The sequence below is a fragment of the Marmota flaviventris genome, chromosome 12 (assembly GCF_047511675.1).
Source record: "Marmota flaviventris isolate mMarFla1 chromosome 12, mMarFla1.hap1, whole genome shotgun sequence".
Taxonomy (NCBI): Eukaryota; Metazoa; Chordata; class Mammalia; order Rodentia; family Sciuridae; genus Marmota; species Marmota flaviventris.
The window spans coordinates 14,929,342-14,955,117 of NC_092509.1; the positions used below are offsets into that span (position 1 = coordinate 14,929,342).

A 25,776-nucleotide genomic window follows, 5' to 3' on the forward strand; every position below is an offset into this window, starting at 1 on the left:
GCCAGAGTCAGAGTTGAGTGCTGGGTTTAATGTTTCTTTGAGGGTAACTAGTAGGAAAAATACCTTTTTACTTAATAAGAAGAAACAATGACTGCTTTGATCCAAATGCTTTGATTTTTTAAAGAAAAATGACAATAGTCAATGTATTGATATGTTATAAACAAATGATAAATATATTACTTATTAATAAATATGACTATATTATCCTCTGTTAACATACCAATCCATAATCTTTTTAATGTGATTTGTCTGTACATATGCTTATATATTAATACTCAAAATAATATTGACAATTCTGATGATAAAGAAAATAAGATGGTAACCTAGATCATTATACTTTCATATGTAAGATTTATGTTTACATATTGTTCATTTCAAATGATATGCTATTATTTATTGTTTAAAATGTATTTAACTTTTATGATTTTACATTTTTTAGGTCATTTCCCAACAACTACTGGGATAAATTTGTTAAAAGAAAGGTAATACTCTTTAGAAAGAATACATTCTCTGCTTTTTTTTTAAGTGCAATTCAGATTTGAATTTGATGTTGTTTATATTTAGAATGAGATATTGAGGTGAGTTATATATGCCTGGTAATGTTATTCCAAAGTGGCATTTGAATGGAATATGAACTTTTAGAATAGCACATGAGAAATATGGACTCTGCAGCTCCAATATAAATAGACTTTGCTTTATCCACTCATCCCCAGACTCAGCTGAATCAACATGTAAAGTCCATAGTAGTACCAAGATTTGGTAAGAATTTTCTCTGAAATTGTCTGGAAGAGCTAAATTGACTAGGAACTTTTTTCCCCCACTCTTGTGAACTTTTTAAAAAAAATTATTCTATATTTTACATGATGACAGAATGCAGTTCTCATACAGAGTACAATTTTTCAAGACACTGGTTGTACACAAAGTATTTTCACACAATTCGTATCTTATACATGTACTTAGGGTAATGATGTCTAACTTATTCCACCATCATTCCTAGCCCCTTGCCTCCTCCCTTTCCCTCCCTCCCCTTTGCCCTATCTAGAGTTCCTCCATCCATCCGATGGGCCAGTTCTTAGCACTGTGAGGATAATGCAAACTAAATTGTTTTAAATTATCCAGATGGCACACATTCTTAGACTTCTTAGCTCCCATTGTTCTTTTATGTATTCATTCAGTTCATTGTACCCATTCAGAAAAACCCATTTTTTAAATTTCTGCAACCCTTTCTTTCCATTTCTATTTCTCTCTCCATCTGATCTAATTTGTCAGTGTTCCCCTTGTTCCCAGTCCCTTCCCTCTTCTCACTTCTCCTGCTTCTCCTGCGCACCTCCTCCCCTGCTTCTTGGCTCCTCTTTGCCTCTTTGCTCCCACAATGTCTCCTCTTGCCTTTCTTTCATGATGTTCCCCATTCCCTCCCTCTTCACTGTTGTGTGGGACTCTTGTGCATGGCACATGAAATTCAGGCTGGGGTCCTCTATTACAGAGCTGGGAGTCCTGAGCTCCAGGGTGAGCTGTGAGTCATGTCCAAGTGCACATTTAAAAACAAGGAATGGGAAAGCCAGGCAGTGATGGTGCAGGAGACATGGCCAGGAAGCTGAGGGAATGTTGGGTAAATGCACACAGCATCTGACCTAGGTGAGCATTTCCACAGGAGAGGAGAGCAGAGGGACAGTGACAAGCTTGCAGGTCTGCAAGGTACTGAAGGATGACTGCGTCAGGACACTGAGTGGGGACAGGTGGGAAAGGGACTTTGGTTAGAGTGGAATGGCTGAAATGGAGATTGTGATGTCCATTCTTGTGGCATCAGGGGTCCATGCAGAGGACCTTTGGCTGGGAGTAAGGCTCTGTCTGGATTCTGCTGGCCCCATCCCTTGCTAAGATTAGCAGCCTCAGGCACATTATGTTAAGTTTGGTAAGAAAGTTTCTTTATCTGCAAAATAGGATGCTGAAAATAAGCATTTTTCATATTATAAAGTATAAAACTTATTGTGACAGTCACATGGAATGAGGCAAATTCCTGCCACAAAGTATGAATTTGGAGAAGATTGCTTTCCTTATATTAGGTTCTCCTGACCCTTTTTCTCTAGTCCACCATCTTCCTTTGGTGAGCCTCCTTCTCTGGAACGAGACCTCTTGTTCCTCAGTTATTACTTACAATGCTCTAGGTTTACTTAGACCTTTAGCGAAGTGGTCAGAGAGAGGGCTGTAGACTAGGTATTTATGTGGTCTTCAAAACATGGAAAATACAGAGGAATTATAAAAATAATGAAATATTTGCACACACATACACAAATGGTGTTACTTAATTGTTTTAGCCAATAAAGTGCTTCTTCTCTGACTCTAGGTTATGGATAAATATGGCGAGTTCTATGGTCGAGACAGGATCAGCGAGTTACTAGGCATGGACAAGGCTGCACTGGACTTTAGTGACGCCAGAGAGAAGAAGAAGCCCAAGAAAGACAGCTCCCTGTCAGCCGTGTAAGTGCAGCTTCTGCTCTGCCTGCAGGTGGGAGGTTGTCAGGAGGAGCATGGTGCCCTGGCCTCCACTGACCCCTTCCCTCAGCTTCAGAAGAGCAGGCCAAGGAGGAGAACAGGGTGCACATGGGGTCTACTTTCATGCTTCTGCTATGTGGAGCTCTGGAATGATTGGATATTTTACTATTAAATTTTTAAAAAATATTTTTTAGCTATAGATAGACACCTTTATTTATTTTTTTATGTGGTGCTGAGGATTGAACCCAGGGCCTCACACATGCTAGGGGAGCGCTTTACCACTGAGCCACAACCCCAGCCCTTCTATTAAATTTTGAAGATGCCTTTTTTCTTATTTAGAAAAACATAATATTCAAGTTCTTAATTTAATTTTTTTTTCTAACCTTAATTCCCTTTAAGTCAAACATATGCAAAAGCATAATATTTAGCTGTTTTCTGATGTTTGTTTGAAAATTAGTTGATTATCCTGATTTAAAAACAGAGACTACGTAGAAACAGAGACTATTTTAAAGTTTTATTTAAAAATTTCAAAGTTCATATCTTTTTATTGTAATTATTGTATCTTTTAAAATAGTAAAGCATTAGTATGCCGAAAACACAACATTATCGTACTATTATTTGGAAATCTTACTTCAAAATGAAGGATTATTTGTGTAGTATTCTCATGGAATAATATTATAACTAGAAGTTATAAGCCAGTTGAATTGAATTCCCCCGACTGAATCAATCAATCTTTCTCTCTCTCTCTCTCTCTCTCTCTCTCTCTCACACACACACAAATATATGTGGTCTAAGTGTACATATCTATTTATTTAGCATATTTATCAACTGAATTTCTGGAATGAAAGCAAAACATACATGCTTTTAAAATGTCACCTCTTATTGTCTCCATTTAACAATATTTTTTGGGAAAAGCCATATCAGTTGTTTGTGTGTGTGTGTGTGTATGTGTATGTACATAAGCTTTGGTTGAACCCAGGGCTCTGCCACCAAGCCACATCCTAGCCCAGCCTTTTTTTGTGTGTGTATTTATGGTCTCAGTCAATTAGGGAAGTGATGATTGCTTTGAAAACAAATATTTATGGTTCTGTAGGGAAATATTATTTTGTCTCAGATAAATATTTCAGCTAGAATTAAAAAAATTTTGCCTGACCTAGTTCATTGGTTGTTTGCTTTTTATGTCAAAAAAAAAAAAAAAAAGTGAACTCAGTTGAAAAGTGATTAGATAAGCAGCCATGTATCAGAAACTGTAAATTTAGATCTAGAATATTAAATGGGGTTTTTAGGAGGGCAAATGTGGCATTTGAAGACATGTCACTGTATATAAAATGAAAGACAGGCCCTTGGGAACTGAGGCCTTTGTGTTGGACTGTCATCTACAGCAAGGCCCCAGCTTCTAGCTGTAGTTTACTGTGAACCAAGGCCTGTGCCCAGGGAAGGCCTTGCCTGCTTGGCGTGGGTCAGCTTTGGTGCTTCCCTAAGGTGGGGTCAGCATGGCTGCTAGAGTTAGTACAAAGGGGATCCTGTGCCACAGCGGGGAGAGGTGCTTAGTGATGGTGGCAGTAACTCGCCATCAGTGTGACGGGGGGAAATACCAACCGGAAAAGAATTTTTAAATGAAGTCAGAAATAGTATGCAAAATGCAGTCATCTGATAGAAACCTATAGTTTGCTTTAGATGGCTTTCATGGAAAATAACTGTGCTCCTCCAGGTTGCCCCATTGTTTTTGTTCCAGCTCTTCCTTTTTTTATTTGAGAGTATTTATTATTATATGGAAACCTATTGTGAATATTTATGGAACATTTTTTAAAAATATTTTTTAGTTGCAGTTGGACATAGTAACTTTTAAATACTTTTTAAAAAGGCTCCTGTAATAATAAAATTAACTGTGATTCAAAGATAACTTTATTTCCTTAAAAAAATGTGCTGGGCTAAGGTAAACAAAACCTTCACTCTTAAAAGAAAATATCTTGTATATCTTTGATGAGCAACTGCTTGTCATCACATAGTAAGGTTGCCTAAGTAGAGGAAATGTTTACAGAAGTTAAGATTTCAATGTTAAGTCTAGAGAGGCTCTTTGTAAAGTAGCACTGCCCCATTACACTATGTTGGACCCTTTCACATCCTAACATGTCTCTGGGACTGGGAGACTGAAAGGCTGACAAAGTTATCAAAAATTCTAGCACATGGATCAGTGGTAAGTCTAAAAAACTGAGGGAAAAAAACAAGCATATCTCATTATATATTTTGATCTGTAAAGGTTATGGATATTCATGCTCAGACTTATTCATTTGAAATATATTCACTGAGAGACAGTTAACGTGTGAGAAAATGTGCTGGGTGCCGGGAGTTCACAGACCAGTGAGAGGCATCCACATGGCAGGCTACCGCAGCCCTCTCCTTCATCACTTGGGAGACACTGGCAACCAGGGAGGGGCCTTGCTCCTGCCTGAGTGGAAACAGAAACAGAGAAGGCGAGGTTAGCAAAAACCAAAGGAGATAACAGCAAAAATCCCGTTTCATTTACAAAATGAATATAGCTGTGAAATAAGTGTGTACAAGTATGTAAGTTTTTATTATTTGAACCAAAAAAATAAAATCACTGTTGGAATGCAATTATGAATGAAAAATGGAGGTGAGTGAGGAAACTTTTGAAATACATACATTGGTTAATTGAGTACATTTTTCAGGAATAAATGTCATATATATATAATAAGGTTAGCTTATATTTAATGTAGGAAAGGAAAAGTGAAGAAGAAAAGCTATTCGTGAGTAGCAGAAGGTGAGGTGGTGCTGTTTTGTTTTCCTTTCCAAGATCCCACTAAAGAAGCATCCCGGGACAAGGGGGTGTCTTAGGAGCAGGTCTCTGCTCTTCTTCCTGCACCTGTGTGGGCAGAGCCAGCTCCCAGGGGGGCTGCTAGGCTTCCTGAGGGGGATACTGCAGGCCCCTCTGCCTCTGTACTTCCTTAGGGCCTTTGATTAATGTTTACCTACACGTTCTTCTCTCTTTGTCTTTCCAGACTGAATTCCATTGATGTGAAGTATCAGATGTGGAAATTGGGAGTTGTTTTTACTGACAATGTAAGTGCGTGTTATCACCCAACAGCTGAGAAGAGTCTGGGCTTTCTGCAGAGAGAAGGACAGTTGTTTAAGGCATTTATTCATTGTGTTTAATACAGACCATATCTGAGAGATCTACAGCCCATCTCTCCTTCTGTTTCTTCCCAAAGCTGAAAGGTTAAAGGGTAAAGATATTTACATAAGGAAAAGATACTGAGATGCAACTCACATATATTTTATTTCAGGTTTTAGTGGATCAGATGTACACTTCACAGGTCATAGATGTTCATTTTTTAAACTTTTATGTTTTTTTTTTTAAATTTAAGTGTACTAAATTTAAACTTTCCCCAAACTAAGTACATTAAGTTATTGTGTTTCTTTTCTTGACTGATCCTTCTTTTATGATAGAATCTTTGGAAACTAGAGATAAAGCCAAGTGTATATTCAAATGTAACAACAACAAAAAAAAATCACCTATTACTAAAAGCCACCAGTTATCCCTAAGATTGTAGGGATTCTGACCATGGAAATGTACAGGGAAGTGTCCCCCTGTTACTTGGGGGGTAACAGGCACCCTGTTTCCCACCCTTAGAATGCCCTGTAATCTCTCTAAGGATCTAATAATGTAGCTAATATATGTGCTATGTCTAGCTGGTATGGCAATGCCCTGAGATGACTCTGTGTTGGAACCTCATCAAGCCTCAACCTTGATTGCAGGCACATAGCTCCTGGGAATAGAAGAACTTATTTACTGCATAACTACAATGTCTCACCAAGCTCCTGTGTTCCTGGAGCTGCCTGCCTGACAGTAACTTCAGACAGTGGACTTTCTTGAGAACTGCACAAAGCTCCTAACATTACATATTGTAATTATGAAATGTAACTGCAGCATAGGCTACCTTACTGATACTCTAAAACATGCGGTTATGGTACTAATGACCTAATGTAACCTATTGGTATAAATAAATGTGGCTGCCAAATGTGGACAAGGAGCCACTCTGCAACCTTCCCTGCCTTGGCACCTTGTCTGTCTCCCCTTTATTATTTCCTTACACAAGATTTCACCCTTTAATTTTAGCACTGACTTTCAGGGTACATGTTGTTTCCTTCCTCCTATCTCAAGGTTGTGACACACTCCAAATTTTCCTCCCTCCCCCCCATCCCAGCCTGACCCAGCCGTGGCCCAGGACTGTGTGTATCTCCTGAGAGCTCACAACCATGTCCTCTAAATATCTTCCAGAACCTCAACTGTTGTGTGCTGTCTTGCAAGGAATTTCTTCTCTCATAATGGAAAACTTAGGATGAAAAGGATCAGTGTCAGCTCCAGTTCCAAATCCAACCGGTCTTTTCCATTGCAGTAGCCAGTCCATCCTGGCTTCTGCCCCCTAGGGGCAGTCTAACAGGCCACAGTCCTGGCATAGCCCACTTTTTCCCAGGGGAGCCTTCCACAAGATCCACCTTGCTATGGAGCTTTCTTGTCCTCTAGAGAATTTGGGCCTGGGTAGACAGTGGATTAAGTCAAAGGACCTCAAGCATTCAGCCACCTGCAGCTTTGTGGCTTCTGTTTGGCCAATCACTTCTCCACTGTGCTTAGCCCTCAGTCATACAGTGTCTCTCTGAAACACAGCCCATGGTGCCAGATGAAACGTAAGGTTGCCAGTGACATGTAATATAAGCAAAAAGAAATTATTTTTAGCACAAGTATGTCCCAAATACCACCTGGGATACACTTATACTAGAATTATTCTTTCTTGTTGAAATTTAACTGGCATCCCAGGTGCAGGATTCACACACAGTCTTGAATCGGCTTGTCACTTACTTATATCTCTTTGATTATCTTATTCCCAAACCTGTCCTTTATCCTCAACCCTTCCTAGATGCCTCCATCTGAATGTCCCATACAAATACATCATCTTCTCTCTCCTCCACTTCTCCCACTCCCACAGTTTTCTCTGTCTGTTGGCATTTTTGTTCTTGTTACTCAAGTTATAAATTATTAGCTTGGACTCTGCCTTTTTCTTTCCCTCCATTATCTGCCTCTGTCCATTTGCTTCATCTCACTTTGTTCCCGTCCCTGTCCTCTGTAATTCTCCCTCTCAGCCTTGCCAAATTGGCTGCTCCTCGTGACTCCCATAACCTCTGCTGGGACTTGTCCCATCATCTCCTGATTGAATGGCTCTACTTCTTACAACACTTTTAGACAAACTTACCTTAAATGAACTCACTCACTTTTTTTGTAGATTGGGCCTAAAGATGCCTGCTTGTCAGGGATCTTGCTAGAATAAAATGAGAGGCTGTGCATGCAGATGTGGAACAATGACCAGCACTCAGCACATGCTCAGTAAATGTTCCTGAAATGCCACTTTCCACAAACACCATCCTGCTCATGATGCTCTGGTGGCTCCCAAAGCCTATGAGACATGACTGTGTGCCTTACCTTGACCTCTGGGCCTCCACTGCTTCTGCTTTTCCAACCAGCTCTTCCCACACAGGAACCCAGCGTTCAACCCACTTCCTTTACCAGGCTCACTCGTTGTGTAACCTTATCTCAGCATCCTTTAAAATGCCACCTTTTGTTGTTCCCCTTGACCTCTAGCTCCAGTCTCATGTTGCTCATGACATCTCCTGCACCACCTAATTCCCTTCCTTCTTTCTTTTTCTATCAAAGATTGAGATATGTTACGGTCATAACAAAGGTTTCTAGCCCTTTCCAAAAGTTTTCCACTTGCAAAACCTGCCTAGTGCATAGTAAACACTAGTGAGAAAAGTTAAAGCAATCACAGAATTTTTATTCTGCTTCATACACTGTCCCTTAAAACGTGTACATGTTCTAGTTTCATGAGTCAATTATCTACATTAATTATATTCCTGGAGAGTTCTACAAATATTACTGGTGATGTTATTGGGTTAACCAAAACCTTCAGTGACATTAGATAGTATTTTGTTTTTTTCCTAGACTTATTTGTGTTCATGATTAACCAAGGTGCTTGGTTAATAAAACTCCTCATATAATCTCTCTTAACTAGTTGTTCTAAATAAACACTGATTTGTGTACACATAAATAAAAAAGGAGGGGAGAAAAGGAGGGGGAAAAAATTGGTTGGTTCTTTGGTTGACTGTAGAGCAGAGATTCTCAACCACAAATAGTTTTTGCCCCCAGGGGACATGGCAGCGTCACAAGTAGGTGTTGTTGGCATCCAGTTAGAGGCTGCTAAGCATCCCCTAGTGCACAGGGCAGCCCCCTCAGCAAAGGGGGTCCAAGATAGCACTTGTACTGAGGTTGGGAAACCCTGTTACCAAGTTATAAGTCAATGAATTGTTGTCCATGGAAGGATAAGTAAGAAAAGTCATTCAGTGACATTGAAACTTCCAGGACAAACTCAATAAAACACACGAAGAACTACTACAGTTGGTGAGGGTTATAAAATGATGGTCTAAGACTCCTGGGCAGGTAGAGTGATTTTATTAGGTGATGTCAGAATAGCGTTTGACTGTGGTGCATCTTCTGTCTTCTGATGTGCCTTTCCCCGTTTCTCTTACTAGTCTTTCCTCTACCTAGCCTGGTATATGACCATGTCCGTTCTTGGACACTATAACAACTTTTTTTTTGCTGCTCATCTTCTTGATATTGCTATGGGATTCAAGACCTTAAGAACCATCTTGTCATCAGTAACTCACAATGGCAAACAGGTAAAAGTTCATCTTTTTCTTCCCCTTGCAGAAAGTGAAAAAGCAACAAATAAAGTCAACAAAAATGCAATGAACCCTTGAATGACAATTTAGAGCTGCCCAGAACTGCATGCCAGCCTTGGCTTGATCAATTAGCTGTGTGACCTTGGGTGAATTAATGAACATTTCTAAATCTCAACCCCCTTATTTCCTGGAATGAAAATAATAAAAGTACTTTTCCCTTATTGGATTTTTGTGAAAATTAAAACAAATAGAACCTAGAACAGCACATGTTCAGCACTGAGGAATTAATTATTATTTGGCCCATTGGATCCCAGATGGCACCCTGACGCACTGGTAATATCAGTAATAGAACACGAGATGCTGCGGCTTAATGTACTGTGACGTGTTGAAACTGGGAATCTTATTGACTTTTCTCTCCTTTTAAATTGAACAACAAAAAGGAATGTTTCATTCTCGACAAGGTCATACTGGCTTTTGGAGGAAGCTGGTCTAGGTCCAGATAATCAGCTCGTGGTAATCAGTTGTTCATGTGAAGACTTTTTGTTATTCTGAAATCATGTTGCACAAATGTGCATTTGTTGACTCATTTGCTGTTTCTCAAGTGTCCACTGGGCAGAAACACATTCTCTCTTAGGTATTGGACTAGGATAAGCCTTTTCCAGAATCTTGTAGCCCAGCACATTTTTAAACAATGTGTCCCTCCAAAACACCTGAACTGTGTCCACTGCAGCTTCCTTCATACATCCTTTGCTCTTTTGGCTCCAGCAGGTGGCTCTTATCCGTGTCACTCTGGGGTCTGAATATGACTGTGGCATGCATGGCGAGCACAGTGACAAGTCTGCTGTGCTCACTCACTAGCCAGCATGTGCTAAGCTCCCAGTGCAGGTTCAGACCTGGGGATGCTCAGCCTATGATCTGTTTCTACACAAAAGGTCTGCTGCCACTTTCAGACAATCTCTAAGGTTTTGGGGGGATTATTGCTCACCCTTTTGAGTGTCAAATATTCATTGGCAGAAATACAGAGAGCTTAATTATCCTAAGAGTTAAACTGTACACAAATTTACTTCACTTATAGAAGTGAGTTAAGCCTTCTATCAGAGTAACATGATTTCTGGAGATAATTGTAAACTGATTTTGTAGACAATAAATATACAGTTACAGTCAAGAATGTAGGGTTGTGTTATAATCAGAGAGGACACATAAAGGTAATGTGTCCTGGTATGTTTAGAATTTCTGTGATAACTATAAATATACTGCTACCAGGTTGGTAAGTCACATTTTCAACACTCTATGCATATCCCATTAAATTTTCTATGTATGTAAACCATATAGTTTGGAATTAAAGATTACATAAAGTTGAAAGAAGGCCTTTTAAACTGTGGCAGTTAATTAAACATTGAGGAAAACTAGCCTTCAGAATAGCTGTGGTCATTAGCCATGGCATTTTTCACATTGATCATTGGTTGGTGTATACAAAGCGAGACTTCTTGGCTTTATTTTTGAAACATGTGCACCATGTATCCTTGCCAGTGGTGTTCCCAGGTTTCAGAAGCAACACAACTTCCTGCTTAGTTCTAGAATGTGGTTGAAAGAGAAAATAACTTATTAACAAAAACAAGATGGACTTTATTAGGAATGTGGATTATTTACAGAAATTCCATCTCATAAAAAGAGGGAAAGTATTTCATGTAGTTTCTGCTCCTGATATTTAGAGGATAGAGAAATGAACATTTTGAGCTGCTTATTGACAGTGTCGGCTCTCTCTGGACATCAAGCTAAATTATATTCAGTTTCTACTCCAGCCGTCCTGGGCCTTTGTTAGCCAGGTAGGCAGACAGGTTTTGCATGCAGTAGTGTTACCACCTGATGAAGAGGGTATGTGAATGCATCTCCCCAGGGGGGCTAAGAAAGGTGAGAAGGAAGAGGTAATGGGTACCATTAGCCTCTACTGGGCAAAGCCAGTAGGGTCCTCACATCCAGATGCACAACATGCCAATCACGTCCTGTGTTTCTGATACATGTTCAATGTCATGTTGCTTTCCAGCTGGTATTAACTGTGGGATTATTGGCTGTTGTTGTATACCTATATACGGTGGTGGCATTCAATTTTTTCCGAAAATTCTACAATAAGAGTGAAGATGGTGATACGCCAGATATGAAATGTGACGATATGCTAACGGTGAGTTCCTAAGCTTTGATCTAAATGAAAGAAAAAATTATCCAGCTACTTCAATCTAATAATCACATATTCAAGCTTTGACAATACCGAAGAAAAAATACTATACACAATAGAAAGTTGAAGGGCTCTTAGAGAATCAGCGGTTTTCACTTTCAGTGGAACATAAAAGACCACATCTGCTGCCCTGCTGGAAGTTGGTGGACTTGCTGAGTGACTTGTTTAGAGTTGGGAGGGCAGCGCTGACCAGCTTAGCCTGTTGCTCATATGATCCAGGACTGTAGCTAAAGTGGTTATTTCCTGGAGAATAATTTGAAGCCATAAAAGGAATGGCAAATTACATGGGCAGACAATTTAGAGTGAAATAAATTCCGTGGGCTTGTAAATATGAAAAAATGCTAAACCCCTGTCATAATGAAATGCGAATTGAAACAATGAAAACCCACTTTTTATCCATTAAGCTTGAAAAGTTTTAAAGTTTGTCAGCTCTTACAGTTGGTGAATTGATGGGGAGCTGGCACTTTCATGAATCTTACTGAGAATTTGAATTGCTACAATAATTTTAGAAAAATTTTGCAATATCTGTTAAATTTTGAAGTACATATATCCTTTGACCTGTGGATATCACTGCTGGTGATTTACCTAATGGCTTATTTCCAATTATGCTCTTTTATGTTAGTAGACCATTGGCTATTCTCACAAATTGGAGATAATCAAGATTATCAATAGAGCCCTGATTAAATAAGTATAGTAAATTCATTAAGAGCATGTAACTACTTAAAAATGAGGGTACTCTTTGTATGCTGATATGGAGAGACACAGAGATTGCATTTAACTGGCAGGAACAAAGCAAGACTGTGGGCAGTACTATGAGAGGATGCCTGGGATTTGGACCACAGATCAGGGGAGAAGGAAAGATGTATGCTTGTCATTTTGTATACTTTTTTTTCTGAGTTATTTTTTTAACAAAATATTTTATTTATTTTAGAAGTCTGACTGTTTTACCCCCACCACATTATAAAAGAGAGCTTCATTCAATTCTTCTCAGTATTATAACCATCTATAGGGTGGATTTCCTGGCCAGGGGGAGGAGCAGGGCATACTGGAAGCCTAGTGGGGTGACTAACAGGACCCTCTTAATTCTCCCAAATTTTACATCACTGTTACCATCCTGAAGATGTTCTGCACATGACATTGTGGTGTGCATGTGTCAGTCACCTACTTAGACAACATGTCACAGTCATGGTCATTTCTCCAAACTCAGTTCCTGAAAAGAAAGAAATGGTACTCAGTTACAGGTTCATAACTTGAACTTGATTATTTTCAAGTACTTGCATGGGACTTACTCTAAGTAAGTAATGTACCAGGCATTGCCCTAAAACCAGGGCCTCCTAACAATATGCTGTAGGTGTGCTTTTATTGTCCACTTTTACAGATGAGGAGACTGAGCTCCTGAGAGGTGGAGCAGGTTGTCATAGGCCATATGGTTAGGAAGAGTCATTCTTCAGCCATTGCTCTATGCCATGTGCTATTAATTGTTATTTTTGTGCCAGATATTTGTCGGGGATAAGGTCTGACTGAGCAAACACCATCCCTGCCCTCAGGAACTTGCATGATAACATCTTTGTAGAAATTCTGCTAAGCTCCTTTGTTTTCTAAGAAGATCTTCCAAGAAAAACATGCCCCAGAAATTCCAAAGTTTTGGAAAACCTTGTAGAGTAACCTGATCTCCATACTGGTGGACGGTGAGGGTGATCTCAGATGGTGACATTGAGTGGCAATATTAGGTAGGGGGATGATCTGCCACCCTGGTTCTCCTTTCCATGCCTGAGTAAGCCCTCGGCACCTCCCTGGTCTCTCCTGCTGTGGCATAATTGTACTCCACCTCAATAAGCTGTCATCAAAGCATCCTTAGAGGACGACATTCTCACTATGGTTCTCAGGATGTGTTTCCTTCACTGCTGTTAATTTTGCTTAGGAAGACGATGGCCTTCACCTGCTTGCTTTTGCCCAGTTTCACAGGACACAAACACAGAAGCTGGAGCATTTGCCACTCTTTACCATGAGGAGGCACGCCTCTGATGGTTTGAACAATAAACTTAGCTGAAGCCTTGTTTCTCTTCTGTTCAAGGGATTTCTGGGAGTCTTTGTGACTGAGACTGTCTGAGTCCGGCTCTGGTGCAGCGTCTCACATCTCTGGGCATAGCAATTAGCTTACCTTGGTTCCTCACTCAGGTCCCCACTGTGAGCTTCACTTGCATGTCCACACCTCTTCAGGAGGGCAAGGCCAGCAGTCCAGGGAGCCTCTCAAGGTCGGTGCTCCCCTGCTGCCCTACCTCACAGCAGGTGGCGCTGTGGCTGCAGTTTTACCACTCCTGCTTCACTGGGGATTTATTTTATTTTATTTTTTCCTGGATTATGGTGTTTTGAGTCTGAGAATCTAATTAAACCAACAGTGTCCTGATAGAATTCGAACCTCCTCACCAAGAACATAGGAGGATCTAAAGCCCGGGGGGAAAAGATGGTTGCAGCTAAATATCTGGGGAGGCTGTCCTGTGTAAGGACATTCATCTCCACAGGACAGGAGTCACTGGGGCAGCCCTGCAAACCCACAGTGTTGGTGGCCCACCTAGATCCCCCCCATACACATGGCTCAGGTAGGACTCCAAGGCCTGTCTGCTTTGGAAAAAGGCTTTTGGGGTGATGGAGATGGGGAGCACCCTCTTGGAAGTTAGGGGATCATTCTAGATGGTCCCAGTTAATTGTTCTCATCCTTTTTGCCCACCCTTCCTCCCCCTCCCTTTTTTATCCAACATAAAGTCTCAAAAAAAAAAAAAATCTTTACTAGTCCTTCTAAAGGCAACGTAGTGCTCAACCCCAGAACAGATCCCTTGAGGAGGTGAATGAGGAACAAAATGTATAGCATGTACAATCCTGAGAATTAACAGCTGCTTGGTCCCCATGTTTGTGGGACCAGGCACTTTTTCTTCCTCATTACTCACATTCTCTGAAAGAAGTATATCATTTTTTTTCCCCCTCAAAGAATTACATCTTCCCATCTCCAGCTCTTATTACCAGGTTTGGCTAATTCTATGAAAAGAAAAGTAGATTCTAATTTTCAGGACCAGAAGATCACTGGGTGGCTGAAAACCTGACACCCCAAGTGGGTCTTTACCACATACCCCACATGGCATCACCACAGCCGTGCTGAGTCTGGGGACAACCAGGTTGTGAGAACCAGTACCAAAATCCCATTGGTGAACTGTGCCCTTATTATTTTCAAATGTAGTATTTTGTTGAGCCTAAATAATCAAATCCACAAGATTCTTATCTTTTCAGCATGGACATGAATTTGCCATTGAACCATGCTAGAATTCCTGGCTCAGCATGCTTGGAATTACCATACAAGGGATGTGGGGAATGAGATGCAGGGATATTGCTAGGAGAGGCTGGTTGGATGGCTAGCAAGAGAGAGAGAAGGAAAAGAGATATTGCCTTGGTAATTTAGTCTCATGTATAAGTCAGAATGCCAAATCCTACTTATTAAGAGCTCACATAGCTGTCTGCAGGTGTAGCTCACTGGTGGAATGCTTGCCTACCATGTACAAGACCTTATATTCAGTTCTCAGCAGGGGAAAGATTTCATATAGCAAGTTGCTTTCCTAAAGAAAAGCTCTTTATGGAAAGCCAATTATAGTCCAAAAGTCTTGGTCAACAGGAATCAATCAGGAACTACCTGGATGGTGTTTGCTAGCACTGTCACATGCAGCTCCAAGCAAGCAGAGCTGGGGAGTAGGACATTCCAAGATGTGGACGGGAACTCTATGTCCTCCCTGCTGCTCCCTGTAGCCACTGGTATGGGCATCCCAGGTCCAGAGGTTGACAGAGATATGCCAGCCTTCCAGAGCAAGGGCAAGTGGATTGTCCAAAGTAAAGAGGGAGATTCTAAACACAAAGCTGTGCTGGTGAAGCCAGCAAAAAACAGCTGAACCAGCCTGTGTCATTTCAGGAACTGGGCACAGGGCGGCCGCAGTCAGAGCCGTCCCTTTCCTGTGGCCACAGCTGAGTATATATGGGGAGACAGATTTGGAGCAAATGTCTACATTTCTTCTTAGTAAAAATAAGAAATATGTGTGCTAAAATGAACTGAAACAGTGTTCAGGAATATTCAGTGAAAACAAAATGTCCTCACCCCACAGATGCCCTGGCAACAGTTTCAGGCATCGAGTTCTGAGAAATCACTGCAGTGTCCTGGGGGATTTTTTTTTTTAAGTGACTTCTTTAAAATTTCACTTCCAGAGATGAATTCAGTACATGGAACCAGGAATCCAGAATGTTTGCACCTCCAAGAGATTCTCTTGTGCAGTTAGGGCCAGGCCACTCAGCCTCATTCAGATCTGAGGGCTGTCCTGGGCTCTCAGTGCTCATGGGTAGGCATTGCAGCTGTGTGCCAGCTCACAGAACTCTTCTGAATGACTCATCTTCACTGAATCCTGCTCCTTCCGCTTCAGGCCACTGACCCAAGAAACCTGTCATCTCCTGCATCCATCAGATCCATGAGCTCTTGGTCTCAGTCCAGCTAGGAGCCCTTTGTCCTCTTGCAGCCTGTTCTTTGCCTGCACTTTCTGCTATTTCAGGTCACCTGAGAATTTGAGGCCAATGGGTTGAGGCCACAGGTCTCCACAAGAACAGCTCGTCTCATCCTCATTCATCCATAGGCGAGTTTAGAGTTCCTGTCATGTGCCAGGTGTTATTTTGGGCACTGGCACTGGAACAGGAGCCAGAGGGGCAGAGCTGGTTCCAGTGGAGTGAGATAGGCTATCACACAAAGCTGGGGCCCAGATGTGGAGTTCAGGAAGACAGCAAGGCTGAAGGAGAAAGGGTTGGAAATGACTGGCTTAGCAGAGATCAGTAAGCCAGGAAACAGAAAGGTACCCCAAGGGGGAGTTGGAAAAGAAAAAGGATCGGAGAGCACAGTCCTGGGCATTGGCTCTCAAGAGACAGGGAGATGGGAAGGACTGGCATGGGAGGCTGAGAAGGAAGTCAGAAGGCTAGGAGTGCCATGTGTCACCAAGTGAGATGGTGTTTCAGGGCCTTTGCCTCTGTGCTGTGGAGGCAGCCAGCAAATAGGCTTTGAATTGTTGGGTGACACAGCAGTCGGGTCAGAGTGTCCGGAACAATCTTGAGAGGGGCTTATGGAAAAAGAATTATTAATTTATTCCCAAGAGGATGAGTCGGGACCGGATAAGAATGGGAAAGGATATCACGTGAGGTGAATGTAGAGCAGAGATCTAGGATCAGGAAGAGCTTTTTTGGAGGAGGTGTCGGGGAGGCAGCCGTGAAAGAACAGCTTAGGGGCTGGGGATGTGGCTCAGGCAGTAACACGCTCGCCTGGCATGCCCAGGATGCTGGGTTCGATCCTCAGCACCACATAAAAATAAAATAAAGATGTTGTGTCCACCGAAAACTAAAAAATAAATATTAAAAAATTCTCTCTCTCTCTCTGTCTCTTTCTCTCAAAAAAAACCCACAAAAAACAGTTTAGGGGGTGAGTGGGGCTGAAGTTCTGAGCCCGAGATGGGGACTTAGGATCTGCCTTGAACGAGGATGGAACGTCGGGTGCTCTAAGCCAGTGACTCTCAACCTGGCACAACTTTGCCCATAGGGATGGCATCAGGAGACAGTGTTTTGTTGTCACCAGGGACTGGGATGCTTTGGTATCTTATAGATTGAGGTCACAGGACCCTTCTCAGATAGCCTACAATGCTTTAGACAGTCCCCTGCATCAAGGAATTACCCAACCCAAATGCCAGTGGTACTGGGGTGACAACCCTGCCCAGAAGCCACTGTCGGAACCCTCTATTCCCTGTGCTGGGCACCAGCAGCCAGCTGTAATTTCTGCTTTCATGTTTCAGGGTTGAACCAATAAACTGCTATTTCCTCTGTCTGTCCCCTCTGTCTTTCTTCTTTATCTCGGATGTTAAATTAGGAAAGACTCCCAGTCCTCCATTCCACACACTCTAGGTGAAGGTCAGGTCTGCTCTTCTCCAGCTCGGTTTCCAAGGTTCCAGGTGGTTCAGTGAGGGTCTTATGCTTGTCTTTTCCTCTGCTGCTGTTGTCAAGTGACTGGACAATTCAGTCATAGATTTTTTTCGTGCGCTTCAATGGGATCATGAGACCTTATTATCCTAAATGCATTGGTGCCCAGACGCCAATGCAAAGTGAGACAGCAGGTGCTAGGCAGAGCCCACAGCAGAGAGTTTTAATTGAAAGACAGAGGCATGTAGGAGCCAAGAGGTTGCATCACAGTTACCAGGATTAAAATGCAGAGATGATTCTGAGAGCCTTCTCATTTCCAGAGTGAGCATCGGGACCACTGGTACCAGGGATTGAATTCAGGGGTCTTCAATCACTGAGCCACATCCCTAGCCCTTTTAATTTTTTATTTTGAGACAGGGTCTCATTAAGTTACTTAGAGCCTTGCTAAATTTCTGAGGCTGGCTTTGAACTCACAATCCTCCTGCCTTAGTCTCTGAGCTGCTGGGATTACAGGTGTACGCCACCTCATCTGGCAGGGATCTTGAGTGTAAAACTGGGAGACATCGCCCAAGAAGTGACACCTTCTGCCCTTTGCAGTGCTACATGTTCCACATGTATGTGGGGGTCCGTGCTGGAGGGGGCATTGGAGATGAGATTGAAGACCCAGCGGGAGATGAGTATGAGATCTACCGTATCATCTTCGACATCACCTTCTTCTTTTTTGTGATCGTCATCCTCCTGGCTATCATACAAGGTGAGCCTCCTCCTTCCGGGGTTAGGACATCTGGAACGTGAGCCACTGTGGTTGGAGCTGATGCTCAGGGTGGGGCAAAGATGCAGTGTGTTTTCTGGAAAGGCCAAACAGAGCTTTCCCTCTCCCTGTTTCTTCCTGGTCAAACTAGTAGAGGGAAAAACAAGCAGCCTGGGACCTGATGGGGAAGGATGCAGTTTTCTGTGTCTCCCTTGAACAGCAGTGGACAGAGCACTTCATTTGATTTGAATCCCAGTCCCACTGCTTAGGAGCTTGAGGATTTGGGGGGATTGGGGTGAACTGAAGCCATGTGGGTCTGTTACATGGAAGTTATGTAAATCTCTAAGCCCTATGCATGGTTATTGAGAGGTTTTAAAAAGTGATACTCATTCAAATGCCCGGTATGGTGCCTGACATGTAATTAGGGCAAGCAGTCAGAGCTGTCGCTGCTGAGAACCTGCCTCATGCCAGGCATGTGTTCCCCTCTCACTGGCATCATGAGGACCGGGCTGTTACCTACACTTTGCCTGGAAAGAGGCAGCCTCAGTGAGTCTGCGCAGCCTGAGCAGAGTGTGGAGTCCCACCACGCTGGGCAGGAGCCCACATCCAGACTGGGGCCATCTGGACTCACAGTGCTCACATCTAGCCATGGGGCTGCCATGAGGCTGCCATGAGTCCCTGGTTCTTCTTTTTATTCTAGGCTAACTTGGAGTGTGGTCTTTTACTCTCAGAAAAAAAAAAATCATTTTTTTTCTCCGCTTAACACACACATTTATCCTCACTTAAACGAGATGTCTAATGTAACAAGTACCCTTTAAGTTCCACAGGCAAAAGGTGGCACAGTTTTTTTTTTTTTTCCTCAAATATGCGGAGAAGTGTAAAGGTTCATAGTCCATGTGTTAGGTCTTTATTGAGTGCAGCAGAAGTGTGTTTGGTGATACGATGAAGTCATAAAACACTTGGAAGAAAGTGCAGGGGCTGAAACAGAATGTCTGTTGCAGCTTCTGGAAGCTGCACCTATAGGATCTCATGGGAAGGCAACTGAGGACTTCCCACAGTTAGGTGCTGGTTTATTCCCAACTTGATACTCCAAAGCTGTTCTGGGGAATTTTCTGTGTTTTACAGCCACGAACCCCAGTTGTTCTTGGCATACCCTCTGAGTATGCGAAGCTGATCAGCAGTTTCTTGCACTCTGTCAGTTCATTTTTAAATGCTAGTCTAGTGAGTGTTCACTTCAGTAACTTCTTCCCCCCCAAAAAAGAGTGACTCCCCGGTAGGAGAATTGGATGTGAGCTGGTAAGTCTATGAAGTTTTGAGCATCCTCTGATAGAGTTGTATATTTTTCCCTTTCTTCAGATGCAATGGGCAAAGGACTATGAATTTGTTATTCTCTGGTCAATAAAGATTAAGTTGTGTCTTTGTTTAACACTAGGTTTAATTATTGATGCTTTTGGGGAACTGAGAGACCAACAGGAGCAAGTCAAGGAAGACATGGAGGTGAGCCTCTTCCTGTGGCGTGCTTTGTGGTTATTATGATGCTCATCTTCCTCATTGCCTCTGTTGAGAGAAGCATGGGTGTGGGGAAGGGGCTCAGGGACCCATACCACGTGTGGTTTCACCGGCCTTTTCAACCTTCAGTTGTGGTTTTCAATTCAGCCAATACATGTGCTGAAATAGTAGCTAAATTGGAACTGGACTGCAGTAGTGGGTGCCATCCGCCCTCAAGAAGTAGGCGACTCTTCATCCTAACCACAGATCCACCAACAGATAGGCACACAGGTGGTTGATTACAGGGCAGTGGGAGGAGCTCCTGTGAGGGGTCAACCCTGAGTGCTGGGGTCTCCAGGGCTGGTGCTGGTCACTCCTGGATGATTGGGGAACTTCCTGGAAGGGATGCCCAAGCTGAGGCCCGAAGCTGGTGGAGGTATGGGTTTGAGAGTGAGAGCAGGCCAGTGGTGCCTTCCTCATCACTGTCCCCTCCTGCTCCATGCCCATCTCCAGGGTACCACTCACATGGAATTGTGTGAGAGCTTCACCACCTGAGGCCCTATTGCCAAGGCTCTGATTTTAGGGAATTTGGATATGCAAAAATTTTCTTGAGAGCATAAATGGTTGAGGATGAAGCATTAAATGCTAGTGATGGAGCTTGAGAGCTAAACCAGTTAATGAAGAGCCTATAATAACTCACTTGAGAATTCTAGTTGAACATATGGACTGTGGGAAAGAAGGCAAGGATTTAGGAGGGCAGCAAGGTGATGAGATTTGCATCTTACATGCTAAGTGTGGATTCAAATGAGGGTTAGGGTTAGTGGACTAGAAACTGGCCAGACCAGGAGCAGAGAAAGAGACCACCAGCATTTCCAGGTAAAGGTTATGAAGAGCCTCTGAGGTTGCTGAAGAAGTGCCTCTGAGGAGGCAGGAATGAGATGGACACAGGTGTACTTGGAAGCTAGACTGAAGAGAATGTATCAGGCCCAGTGCAGAACAAGGAGAATGGAGAAAGCCAGCAGATCCCTGGGCTGCAGGCAGGAGCCCCTAGATGGATGCTGTGGCTCAGTTAGCTCTCCCGGGTCAACGGAGGAAGAGTAGGCTCCTGGAACAAATGACCAGTATGATTTGAACCTGTTTGGTTTAAAGGACATCCAGTAGAGCCGTACAAAGACCTGGTTGTTCTCCCAAATCCCACATGTGGTCAGCAGTTGTTGACCAATAAGGAAGGATGAAATTTCTAAGTTACCATCATCACCTTGATCTCAGGACCTAGGACCTGCCTTATGGGCATGCTTCAGATGGAATTAAACAGCTTCCAGTTGGCGAGGAATGAGGTGTTATCACTGAATCCACTTGACCTGATACACAGTCACTCTAATTCTAAAACTCAGATCATGAAATGGAGGGACTGGTGTTCTTTGGGTGTGTGGGGGCCAGTCCTGCAGGTGGTCAAGCAAGCAGCTACCGTTCTATGGTCTGCATGATGAGAGGCAGAGTCCAGTGGAAAGGGAGGCGGAAAGACCATGCACCCAGTTCCTGGAATTGACAGTTAGGCCAGCACACATCCATTGGCTAAGTTCTACCTCCCACAGTGCCTGGCTCAGGGCAGACCCACAGAGTCACTGGAATGCCTCATAGTTTGTTATTAGATTTGACCCTCCCCAAAGGGAAGTAATTTACCTCTTTACCCCCTTGGTTGCCAGACTTGGTGCATGCAGGTACTAAGTTTGCAGTGTCAGGTGAGGACATTAATCCTGCCTATGTAACTGTAGTCAATGTCATGATCAAGAGTGGTTGCTAAGTCTGGACATTTGCATGTAGGCTGCCAAAAAAACATAGCCTTTTGGCTGTCTTCATCCTGCACTCTGCATTTATTACTTGTTCCCGGTACTAGTATCATTTAAACTACACTAACATATGGTTGTGGCAACAGTTAAATTCACCTTCAGGGGTCTGGCATAACCTCCACACAGGGATCTTTGATGTATATTAAGAAAACCAAATTGCTGCTGCTGTGTGATGAGTTTTGCTTTGTGAACCCCTGACGTTGACTGTCTCCCTTTGTCCTTTAGACCAAGTGCTTCATCTGTGGAATAGGCAATGACTACTTCGACACAGTGCCACATGGCTTTGAAACCCACACTTTGCAGGAGCACAATTTGGCCAACTACCTGTGAGTACCCAGCCAGACTCTCTGCCCATCCCAAGCAGCTTGAGGCATGGCGGCGGGTGAGGGGGAGCTGCTCTCTCTACATAGTTGCTCAGATACTTTAAAAGAAGGACCATCAGCCATTGGCTGTCTTTCCCTCTGGAATAGGTTGAATTATGAATTGAAGCTGTAGCTCTTCACATGAAGGATTCTTTCTAGAATGTGGAGGGGAAGAGTGGAGAATGGGGTGCAGAGCCTCTGGGGGGGGGGTCTTGGCTCTTCCCCATCTCAACAGGAATCCTCTAGCTGCTTCCTTAGTGGGGTGTGAAGCCTGCTTTTATTAAATTTGCAGAATTATAGGTCTCTTTAGGCACTACTGGAAACCTATTTAAAAGTTGCTTTTGATTTTTTAATACATATAAATATGGCCATTACTTGGAAGTAGCCATAATTATAGTTGGGTAAAATGTTATTCATAGTTTCTGGCCCAATTTTAGTATCTAACAGAGGAGATGTAGAGGAGCATTGTAAGGAAAAAAAATGGGCGAACTAGACTGGATGGAACCCATCAATAAGTGGGGCCATCTTCCTAAGCAGGTCTTCAATTACACTTCATCAGTGTTGCTTCAACTCCGACAGAGGTGTGTACCCTAATCTGCAGTCAAGTGTGTGTACCCCAATCTGCAGTCAGGGGAAACCATGCATCAGACCAGAAAGTCAAGTCAAAACATGCCCTTCCCTCTTTCCAGTGCACTGTAATTAATTTTCCATGAACTGTGATGGTGGTTTTCCTCTGTGTCTACCACAATGGAATTCAACAGAAGATGTATAAAATATTCCATATTTTTATATAACCCCTTTCTGATGAATCTCTCTGTAGGTTTTTTCTGATGTATCTCATAAACAAAGATGAAACGGAACACACGGGACAGGTGGGTAATGGTGACTTCACCTCTTCAGAAAGAAATAATGGGAAGGGAAGCCCCATGCACTGGGGCAAAGCGTGAACCCTGCAGAGTCAGGGAGGAATGAGACTCAGATATTGGTTGAGGTGTCCTGATGTGAATGCCTGTTACCCTGGAGGAGTCTGGAAAGATTGCCTTCTTTGAAAAAGTAAAATTCTAATTTCACCTCACAAACTTTTCAGTGTTGGGTTTGCTTTTAGAAGCTGTAGGAAAATTGAGTGTTTTTAATTATAATGCTTTTGTTTGCTTAATCATATGGCCAGTAATTTCAAAGGAACTTCAGCTCACTCTGTTACCTTTAGTTAAAAATGACTGCATACTACATGTCTAAAATGATTTGAAAATCCTCTTTTAAAACTGCTCACCACAAATTATTAAAAGTTTGACAAGGGATATAATTAATAATAATATTGTAAGAGAACCCTCAAATGTACTTATCACAAGTATATTTTTATCATTACTATATTTTTATTCCCAGAAGTAAATAAGGCCTGGTATAGTTAGTTTGAAACTAAATAAATTTGGATTTCTCCCTGTTTTCCATCAGCATAGCTGAGCTTCTGTCTATATCTTGTGTTCACACACAGATCTGGAGGACCATGTTAACACATTGCCTTTGCCTTTTAGGAATCTTACGTCTGGAAGATGTATCAAGAGAGGTGCTGGGAATTTTTCCCAGCAGGGGATTGCTTCCGGAAACAGTATGAAGACCAACTAAATTAAAATCATGACCATCACTGAAACTAGAAGACACACCCCCTCCCTCTCTGTGCCTCCCTGTCCACCTGCCCACCCTCTCTGACCCCCTCTCTGTCTCTGTCCTCTTGGAAAGAGCGTGCAGATTTTGTGAATGGCCAGTGTTCTGTGCTTTCTGGGAGCATCAGAGCTCTGTCTCTAAGGACCTGTTTCCCCCCCCACCTTGTGTATTTTGTTTGAGAAATAAAGACTGAAGAAGAATCTAAATTCATACCCAGATAAAACGGGAACTCTGGGAAGAAGACCATTTTGGACACTCTCTACCATACCGTGTGGGCAGTTTCTTCTGAGGGTCCTGGACACCTCCTGAGCCATGGGACCTTCACAGTAGAGCATGGCAGCCACACTCACCGGCCTCTTTATTTCACCACCTGGAAGGGAACTGTCTGAGGGTCACAGCACTGTAGCACTTAGCCGATTGCCGTGGACACCAGTTGTGAAGGGAAACCGTGCCTTATTCTATGTGGGTTGAGCTATGCAGAAGATGTGCATGAAAAGCATCTTTCTTTTCTTCACGTCCACCTTTTTTCCTTAGTTAGATTGATTTCATGAGTTTTTTTTTTTCCTCTTCATTTTTTTCTCTGGTGGGGGAGGGTAAGAAAAGCTTTCTCACCTGTTTCAAAAGATGGGTGGTGTGACTCAGGATGGACGAGGCTCTTCTCATCAGCTACTCCTCATTTGCCCTCCCCGTCTGCTCCTGCTCTAATTTTGGTAATGCTCTCTGATGCAACATTGCAACGTTATGAAATCTTTGTATGAAAACAGAAACACTGCAAAAAACACACTTTCAAAAGAAATCATTCATTGCATGTTTATTATGCAAGTTTAAACGAACCAAGAAAACCTTCAGAAGCAAGTTGATCAACATGAGAGAACTTCCATGATAATTATATCCATAGTAATAAAGTGTCGTGGGCTTACTTGTACATTCGGAGCCAGTGTCATCCACCAACAATGTGATACGTTACGAACTTGAGGTAGTTTTGGGTTTTCCTCTTTCTTTCGGCCACCCGTGATCAGTTGTTGATTAAGGACTTCTCGTCAGGCCATTTTTTGATATCAAAGCTGAAGCAATATCCATTCAGGGATTTCATCAGTTGCATCACAGACCATGGGTGATATATAAATTGCTCCATTTTTTTTTCCATTTTGAGTCCTTTTAAATGTAATGCTAATCTTTACAATTAAAAAGACAGATTCAGAATGGAAGTGAGGTCATTTTGCAAACATTGGAGCTCTTTTATTACAAGTCTGCTTGTTAATTTTAGAATTGTAAAACTGCTATGATTAAACTATTTAACTAACTTTCCATCCTCTTTTTTTCTCCATTTCACTTATCCCTGTGGCTCATAAAACCTTGTCTTTTGAGTTGAAGTGGGTGTAGGACAGTCCCAAGCACCGTGCTGAGACCTTTCACACTGTCAGACTCGCATGCAGTTGAGCAGGTTTGCAGGATTTGTGATTATGGAGCCTCTGAGTAAACCGATGTCAGGAAAAAAATCGCTGTCTTTCCAGTTGTTTACTTTTTATACATTGCTCATTTTACAAAATCTTGCTCAGGGAAAATTTTTTTCTGTAAATAATAAGGATCCATTTTCTTTTATTATGAAAAAGAATCAGTGTGTTAGTAAGAGGGGCATTAAACACTCATATGCTCACTGAACATGTGTGCCAAGAACTGTGGTGGACACTGGTGGCACATCACCTGTAGTTTTACACCTCAACAGCGCAGAGTCCCACCTATTCTAGTACCTGGATTCCGCCTTGTCTTTTGGTGTCACTTGGGGAAAGAAAGAAATTCGACTGTGCCCCAGGAGTAACTTCCAAGCTGCTCAGGGAAGGGATCTGCCCCCGCAGAGTCTAAAGTCCATCAAGTCAGTTGCATAAAATATAAAAGGGCACCCTTTGCCACAAACATGCAGAGGAGGAAGTCCTCCTCCAGGACAGGAAGTCAGTGATGGAGTTAGGTCTTCTCTTTATAACACCCAGAACAGTTGACACAAAACAACAGTACAGGTGAGAGGTGAGTGAGTAAATTCATTAGTTGCCCTACATTCTGCAAGTTATTTTTTTTTCTTTGCTGCGGAAATATTTTCTTTTGTGTCAACCCTACTGACTGTGGCTCCCAGCTTTGGATTCTGAAGTGAGAGGCAGGCTGAAATCTGGGGAATCTCGGCCAGTAGGCTTTGCACATACCTCCGTG

General features: G+C 42.5%; 1 protein-coding gene across 1 annotated transcript in view; it reads left to right on the forward strand.

The window, feature by feature from the left end:
• Ryr2 (ryanodine receptor 2) overlaps positions 1-23,743 on the forward strand; it is a 478,528-nt gene extending 454,785 nt beyond the window's left edge. Inside the window, exons 98-107 of the mRNA XM_027947992.2 lie at positions 440-482; positions 2,345-2,478; positions 5,514-5,574; positions 9,097-9,243; positions 11,291-11,425; positions 18,059-18,215; positions 19,645-19,709; positions 21,776-21,876; positions 22,733-22,784; positions 23,445-23,743. Coding sequence (XP_027803793.2) covers positions 440-482; positions 2,345-2,478; positions 5,514-5,574; positions 9,097-9,243; positions 11,291-11,425; positions 18,059-18,215; positions 19,645-19,709; positions 21,776-21,876; positions 22,733-22,784; positions 23,445-23,540 — 991 coding nt within the window. The 3' untranslated portion in view covers positions 23,541-23,743. The remainder of the gene's footprint in view (positions 1-439; positions 483-2,344; positions 2,479-5,513; positions 5,575-9,096; positions 9,244-11,290; positions 11,426-18,058; positions 18,216-19,644; positions 19,710-21,775; positions 21,877-22,732; positions 22,785-23,444) is intronic.
• The last annotated feature ends 2,033 nt before the right edge of the window (positions 23,744-25,776 follow it).